At 34.9% G+C, this 8,944-nt stretch overlaps 1 protein-coding gene across 1 annotated transcript in view; it reads left to right on the forward strand.

The window, feature by feature from the left end:
* The window catches only part of LOC106465631 (mediator of RNA polymerase II transcription subunit 21-like), a 44,356-nt gene extending 35,581 nt beyond the window's left edge, over positions 1-8,775 (forward strand). Inside the window, exon 4 of the mRNA XM_013925865.2 lies at positions 8,473-8,775. Coding sequence (XP_013781319.1) covers positions 8,473-8,637 — 165 coding nt within the window. The 3' untranslated portion in view covers positions 8,638-8,775. The remainder of the gene's footprint in view (positions 1-8,472) is intronic.
* Positions 8,776-8,944: the final 169 nt, after the last annotated feature.

Raw genomic sequence — 8,944 nt, forward strand, 5'->3', positions numbered from 1 at the left:
CCTTCTCTTCACCTTCATCATTTGCAACTTTCTTTACAATATGTTACTAAGCTTCGATCCTTACCATGACATCTCATCTGGGATTGTGTCTTTCTTCCTCGGTGGACGCTCTTTCAGAACAGACGGTCTGCTATTTCTCCTTTTGGCCTTCGTATCCGGGCACTACTGGCTGAATTGGGTCTGGCATTGGATGACATTGCTGTCCCCATGATCAGCCCATTCCACCATGACTTATTACCATCCTTTCCTGTGACTTTTCCTTGAGTCATCTGAGGAAGGCGGATACTCCCGATTTGGAAGTACCGTCTTCTTTTTCCTGAACATCTTTCGAGCCATTCTTCTCTTCCTATTTACATGGATGGTTCGAAATTGGGTGACTCTGTAGGTTCTGCCATGGTGTGCTGTGGCTCGGTAGTTGCTCACAGGATCCCCTCTCAGTTTCTGTGTTCACTGCCGAGTTGTATGCTATTTCTCTTGCCCTGGATCATGTAGAAGCTATGCAATACAGTAATTGTACTATTTACACTGATTCTCTTAGCTCTCTACTGGCCCTGGAATCGCTTAACGTTAGTTCTCACCCTGTTCTCCTCGGTATTCAACAACGACTGGCCCATTTTTCTCTATTTTCTGTTTTCATCCAGTTTTTCTGGATACCTGGCCGTGTCGGTATTCACGGGAATGAGCTCGCTGACACTGCAGCTAAGTTCGTCTGCTCTGGTGCTGTGATGGCTGTGCCTGTCCCGTACATGGACTACGATCCTGTCTTCAAGGCAAGGCTTCGTGCCAGTTGGCAGTCAACTTGGGGTGAACAACGTCATAACAAGCTTTTCCAGATCAAACCTTCTGTTGGTCTTTGGCCGTCTTGCTTCCGTAAGGATCGGAAGAAGGAAGTTGTCTTGGCAAGGCTACGCATTGGCCACAGTTTTTTAACCCATCGTTTTCTTTTATCCAGTATTGACCCACCAATGTGTAGCCATTGCGACACTAAAGTCACGATAGCCCACATTTTACTGTCATGCCATCGTTACGACCGTGAGCAACGGCACCATTTTAGTCACGCATTTTCTGAGAGTTTACCCCTGACGTTGGACAGTGTCATTGGTAATGGTGACACTGTCCGACTAGATTGTATTTTTAATTTTTTATGCACTATAGGTCTTTTTAATTGTATATTAATCTTTTATTGACATATTTTGGTTTTAACTCGCTCTATTTTTACATTTTATTCTAATTTACTGTCACTATTTTTACTGGTTGTTTGGTGCAGATAGCCTCGTTTCTTTCCACCATTAAGCACCAAACAACCATCCATGAGTGTTTCCCCTCTAGTGAATCCGCACATAGGGTGGCACACTCTATGGGCTTTTCCCTTCAGTCACCTTCTCTGAAAGTAGCTCATCTAGGATTTTGCAATTGCAATGGACTTTCTACCACATCAGTATGGGATTGTAGCTACCATGTTCAGAGAGGTACGCCTATCATTTTGGAGTTTTAAATTTTCCTTACCTGAAAATGTATTTCCAACAGATACTTACCACTCTACTCAACTTCCAACCTTTCCTCCTCACTACTGGTGCACATTATTTTTGCCTTGTCTAAGTTCATTTTGAGTGCAAGTGTTTACAGGGATCCACTGCAAATGGAGGATGTGTCACTGTCTTATTGGTGGAGGGCTGTTGTAGTATGATGGTGACATCATGCAATATCACAGTTAACATTATAATGTGTCTTAGGTGGGAGATAACTCAGGGCCAGTGGCATGCATAAAACCTCAAAGGCAGATGCATGAGAAATAACTACTTTGTGCAGGGAAGTAAGTATCTATTGAAAATTCATTTTTAAGTAAGGAAAATATGAACTTTCTTTTCCCCAGGAATGTTGGATTTCTTCCTTTGTTGCTTCAACTATGAAGTAGAGATTATAGCTAAGTTTTAAAGGGAAAAAAATTATTTGAAAACAACATTTTAGTAGCAAAATGTAGTTCAGATATCTAGTATAACATGAATCAGTAATACTCATATTGATGAATTGTGGGATAGAATGGCTTTAGGTAAACATAATGCTACATGAATAGTGGTGGTTAGCCCAGAAATTCATGTCATATTCCAGGAAATAATGAGTTTTATGTAATTAAATGTGGTGAAATGTAGATTAATCAAAAGTCTTGTTTTTCTTGTCAAAAACAAAAGAGTAGTTAAATGTATTGGTTTATGTGAAAATGTATTACTGAATATGGGTCAAAAGATTACATAGTTTTATAAGTAACTAAATCATAACTTGAAAACTGTTAATGAAAGTGAAATTGATTGTCTTGTTGTGGATAAATCATAACACACCAAGCTGGAACTGCTCTGTAATGGCCTCCTGAATGAAATATCACCACCTCTTGTTTTGAAATTTCTGTTGGGATATTAGTTCTCAGAGTATGAAAAGCCACTTTAACTCCACCCTGAATGGCCAACACATCTCTGTAATGTTTGTGCTTCATACTATGAAGATAAATTTCTGGGAAACGTATATTTTTCTATTCCTTCACCAGAATGTTTTGCAGCTAATCATATGTGCCTAGTAGGTGAAATAGGCATGAAATCTGTCCCTGAAGCTGAACCAACATGTGTTATGTGGGGTTGAGGTCTATAATAAATGATGGCCAATCCATCCATATAATAGATTTAAGAGAGTAAACCTGAAAAGTTGGTAGAAGAATTATCTTACTCGCTACCTGTATACACATAAGAAAATATGTATATGAAAAAAGCAAAAAATTTAAGTGCTGTTTTAAATGGATTGGATAACCCACATCATCACATAATAGTCTTTTTCTTGAATCCACTTTGTGCTTAATGTTTGTGAACCTGGTACAATTTTTTTTTTGACATAATATAATATATATTGATTAGGCCTATAGTACTTATATTTCTTTTTGATTAACAGGTTATGCAACTTCATATTTTACCAGAAACTACACACAGTCTTAAAGGCCTGCAAATTAATCAATAACTACCTTGCTTGAAATTTGTTTGATTAAGCCAAAAAATTATGTAAATCTTTACCCAGCCATTTCACTCCTTTTCTCTAACCATTATTTCAACCATTTTAATTTAGCACAATTTTAAGGAAATATAACGACTATTTTTACAGAATATAGTAAGAAGTATGAATCAAGTAAGGGAGGTTTGCTAAGTTTAAAAAAGTTGGTTTGCTTTTCTAAAATATTCTGTTTGGTTATGTTATGAATGTACTTAAGTACATTACATTGTCTTTAGCACTTTTTCTGAAAGTACATTTCTCTTGTGTAAAAAAAATGCAGTTAAGGTATTAGGATTTAATACAGAAAAAAAGAGAGAGAAAAAGAAAATGCATTTGTCAATATTTCAATTGTTACTTCCATTTAATACATACTTTACTTACATAATGATATAGCTAGTTAGCTACAGTACTTGCTCTGATGTATTTGTTTTCATAGAAATATTTCTGATAATATCAAGCTGTGTAATTAATCTTTATTAGTTTTTAGCCTGGCTGGGAGGAGGAATCAGGGTATAATAGAGAATTGTAACACAGTCATCTAACTTTACCTTTTATCTATAAAATAAATTTCATCCATGTTACTAATGCACTATAAATGTGAGCCTCCAGGCTAGGTGTGAGCTGGATGGAACTAGTTAGTTATTACAAGAAGTTTTCTAATAAAGGTTGGGTTATTTTTCATAGAAGATTTAGGAACTTTTTTGCAATAATTGCATCACTTGTAAGCTATTCATATTCATTACCATAAAGGACAACCTTGGTAAATGATACTTTCATCTCTAGGTACTTATTAGTATTTGTATGCTGATCTCTGATCATCAAAGTGTCTGATACTTTTTCACCTATTCCTGTAATTAAGAGCTATTCACTTATGTTCACATCATACCTATTTTATTACTTGTATCTAACCAAATGTTTCCATTCCACCACTGAAAGTTTGATATGGTATAGTGTAGTTTCAATCATTAGTGTCAGGCAGAACATTATCCCCATCTGAACTTGGGTTGTTTAGTTATTTTAATATCACTTTGTGAGAGTTTCGATGTGTCTTTCAGACTCATGCTGACACAACGTGTACTATTCCTAACATCTAAAAATTACATGTGTCCTTAGAATTTCTTATACTAGACTTTTGTTTATATTCACTAGGTGCATGTTTTTTGTAGTATGTAGGCTGCATGTGTTATTTTTCTTATTGTTAACTATTTCCAAACTTCAACACATATTCATTGTGGTAATTTTGATCAGTCTTTTTTTTTTTATCCAAAGTAAGGTTGCTGCAATCTTTCTTTGAAAATTACTTCAGTCTTTAACTAATATTTAATATTTGAATAATATTACTTCTCAATTAATGTACTTCACGAGTCAATTATTATTATTATTTTTAACTGTGCTTGTTTCTCTTCAGCTAGATAGTGTGGTTTTCTTCATGAAATGGGAATGAATATTATGCTCTAGAAAATCGATTACTGCCCTTTTAGATGAGTTTTTGAACTCCTAGCAATCATCTGTAGTCATACAAACTGTTGTTGATCTAGGCATTACATCTACTAACACCAGCCATCTTAACTTTGTAAATATTGAGCAACTTCATCTGATATACTTCTGATATCTGTCAGTGAAACTACTTGATAGCTTGGAAAGTAATTGATCTTACAATTAATTGACTGTCCTAACTGCTTGTTTTGGCAGTTAATCCTAGCCATATTGATTAGGAGGTTATTGTCTTCATCTTTTCTAGGATAAGTACTCAACTTTTCTTCCTTATCAGCTGAGTTAATACAAAACTACTCTTGCTATCATCTGACTTATCAGTCTCAACCTGCGATTCCTGATCTAGCCAGTGCATGAAAGGTTTATCAGTAACATACAGCTTTAGGTTGTCAATGTGTTCAACATGCTTACACTCATCACTGATCAGTCTCAACCTGCGATTCCTGATCTAGCCAGTGCATGAAAGGTTTATCAGTAACATACAGCTTTAGGTTGTCAATGTGTTCAACATGCTTACACTCATCACTGACAAATGTAATTCATAATTTGACAGACCAAGTTTTTAGAGTATGACACAAGGACCTATCCAGCTGGTTCTGAATTTCTTCTGTGCTGCTGCCTTACCCATTCTCCATGCTGACATGTCCATGCCTTTTACTGTTATATCACACCATCTCTTCTGCTGCATGGCAGCCTTTCCTAGTTTTTAATATGTATTTTATGTTTGTTTACTGACACACACCATAACCACTCCATATATTCATGTAGACACTGCTGTACATATGCTCTAGGGGTCAGATATATATCACTCCACAGGGAACTTTATTTACTAACTAACACAAACACATTTAGACCAAACAACTGTTCCATTAAATGATATCCCACCATGATGTAAGACACATATTTGTCCTAGTCAGTTTTGTAGGGATTAATAAACTTCACAAGCATCCACTTTATAGCTTGTATTACCCATTTTGTTAAACCAACAGACTGGGGTAATAAGGTTAAATGTGCTTCTTCACCACACCGAACACTTCACATAACTTGGAGAGTAGCTGGCTATGGAGATTAGCTTTCTGGTCCATGTGAATATCTTTAGATGCACTGAAGTGTGCTATTCAGTGCTCTACCAGTGCATCAGAAATGGATTGTGCTGACATATTGGCCAGTAGATAAGCATTAGCTCACTTAATGAAGTAATCAGTAATGACCAGCACATGCTGATTGCCTCATTCAGTCTTCAGGAGAGGACCACAGATACCAAGGGCTATTCTCAAATACATTCTACTCTGTTTAAGTTGGTTTTTCCTCAGGGTATCTCACACCAGACAGTTTTATATCAAAGCTCAATGTCCCATTATAATGCAGCCAGTAAAACTGCTGTCACACAGTAGCACAGGTACAAGTAACACCTTGGTGGCTTCCAATACAGTCTTACCTCCTTTAATGAAAGCTATCTTGATCTTCTTTCTGTCCTCTACTAAGCTTTGCTGAAAACATTTCCACGCTTAGCAAACCAGTCTATATATCCCACCAATTTCAAGCCACTATTCAACATGAACATATAGCACGTGACTGCTCTCCATCAATATTATTGTACCACCTATATTAGCGCAGTTAGCTCCATTTGCTATTCCCACTTAATCCTCACTTTTTCGATTAGCACAACATTGTTTACACATGTTTCTTCACATATGGCTCCCATTTATGATTGTGTCACTTTGCCATTTCAAAACTTTTTTTTTTTTCAACTGTTTTATTTTACTGTTTGCATTCAGTTGTTTCAACAATATTTTTTGTGATTGTTTCTTGTTATGAAATTATTAGAGATCTTAGTATGAATTTGCTATTCAATGTATGGACTATGGAAATTCCCATTAGATTTGAAAACACTATGGGTACAACTTCCCAGGAATCGGGTTCAACTTTATCTGCAGAAGAGGTACAGTCTTTAATTTGTAGGGAGCTATTTTCATATGTTCAGCCAATGATTTCTACTTTTAAATTTGACAATGTTTATGAGGAAGAATATTTGGACTCTCTTTTCCTGGCACCTTCTAATTTTGTTTTTTTGTCACACTCTACACCTCTTCAGAAGTTTTTCCATTCCACATTTTCTTTACAGCTAGTTAATCAGATCATCATTCGATGCATATTCTGGTTTTGCTGTATGCTCAAGATTTGGATGATTTTGCTAGTTTTTGTTTTCCTGCTCCAGTTGCTGTTCCACCAACTCGTTTACCTTGGTAGAGGTTTGTTCTTCTCCTCCTTTCTTCATATTGCTTCCAGTTCTCCCAGTGGTTCTGTGGTAAATTTTTTGACTGGTACACTTCACATATACCCATGGTAAGTGTGGATCAGATGCCCTTTGTGTGGCTTTGTCCTCTTTTACGCATGGGAGATTTAAGTATTTTGCTTCATTAGTGCTCAGACTTTGGTAAGTTAGATATTTATGTGTCCTTTGTCGTCTAAGTTAACTTAGATGAATTGTAAGTTAGATTTTCAGTGTAAAAAATTTTTAACTCTCAGTCTACATTGTGTAAATCTAAAGTATTTCTTGCCTAAGAGCTTTGTGGACCACTAACTGCAACGTAGATTGAGAACTGAGTCTCAGTGCTTGATAACTATGTTACAGAAAACCTTTCCACACTCGTAGCTGCTCTTACAAGCACCATAGGTTATGTGTGACAACAGTTTTCTCAATCCTTGTGAGCCTTGCTGCACAACAAAGAATGCCTATGCTAGATCTGTGTTCTTCAATTGATTTTCCCAGAGCTCCTGTAGCATTAACTGTGATACCCAACCACTAGTGAAATCTACAGCAGTATGGTTTGAGGTTGTTACAGCAGAAATGACTTTAACTTCCAAATAGACCGAGTCAGGACATTCAAGGAATGGGCAGTTCATATGCATTACTGTGCTGTGGACCTTGGTAATGCAGTACAACAAAAAAGCCTACATACATGTTTTCAGGAAAAAACTTCATGAATATTTGTTTAGTTTTTCCAAATTTAAAAGTTTCAAATATTCACAAAATTATAGACCCCAATTTCTATTTTCAGTATAAATTAACATAAGTTAATTTTTGAAGTTCAAAAAGAAGAAAAATATTTTGTGTAGTACTTTTAAGTTTGCATCATTTAAGTGTTATATCAAACTATATCTATTTGGCAAACATTTAACACAATTATGAATATTTGTGATCTGATATATTTACTGCAGAAAAATCTAACAAGCTGTTGTACTATAGTGATACTTTGTTGCTTAAAGCAGTTGTCGTCATTAGTCTTTCAAACAAATATTATTTGAAATTTACAATTATTTTTTGTACCTAAAAAGAAAATTTTATATCTAAAGCAAAACATGCATGTTACAAGAACTCAAAAGTCTTAATATTTATTATAAAGGAAAAATCACTTACATTATTACAGGTAAGGTATGCTGAAACTGCAAAAAATGTCAGTTTATTTATGAAAATATTTAGGTGCAACAATTTGGGTTTTAGAAAACTTTCATTTTTAAACATTAAAAACCAGTTGTATCAGTTCTTAAAGTTAACAAAATAAGTGAAATGCATTACTTTAACAGTGTGCAACTTGTACCTCTGTTATTACTGCACAAGCTGACTTGTTCATCACCCTTAATGGGAGAGTATTTTACTTTTTAACTGTTAACCAAGTTAATACTTAGTATTATAACTAATTTATTATATCCAAAATATTGTATATTTTCCTAATTTTTTGCATTTTATCACATAACTCGTGTGTCCGTGTTATTAAAATAGCACCTCAGGCTAAAAAATAAAATTATTTCAAGTTGGTCAGAAATATTTTTTTCTTAACATACACTAAAAGTTTTAAGTTAAATTTATTTTAAAATGTTTCATTAGTGTTTATTGAATGATTAGATTTTTTTATCTCGGGAATATTTTATTTTCACCCTATATAGGCTGCTAGTCTTCGTAGACTTGAACAAGAAAATCAAGAGTCAGCCAAAAGACTTGAGGAAGTGGTTAGGCGAGGCGAAGCACTTTTGGAACAAATTCAACAAGCTCTTCATGACATTGCTCAATCTCAGTTGGACATGCAAAGGCTGCAAGATTCTTTACCATGATTTATTTATTTGTTTTTTTTTACAATTTATTTCATATCATAAGTATCACTTGTGAACCTCTGTACATAATACTAAATGTTTCTTTTCATGTAACATATTCTCATAAACCCAATAAATGGAATGAAATTTAAAAGTGTACTTCATCTTTAGTGTTTACTAGACCACCCGTGACTCGTTGGGTCACCTACTATTCAGAAGTTATTAAGAATTCAAGCTAATTTCAATATTGCACCAAAATGAAGGTTTATTTTGAGATAATTTAATTAAATATTTCAATCCATTCGTGTTATTCATAATTCAAGAAAAG

This window comes from Limulus polyphemus, unplaced genomic scaffold, assembly GCF_000517525.1.
Source record: "Limulus polyphemus unplaced genomic scaffold, Limulus_polyphemus-2.1.2 Scaffold2005, whole genome shotgun sequence".
In the NCBI taxonomy this organism is placed as follows: Eukaryota; Metazoa; Arthropoda; class Merostomata; order Xiphosura; family Limulidae; genus Limulus; species Limulus polyphemus.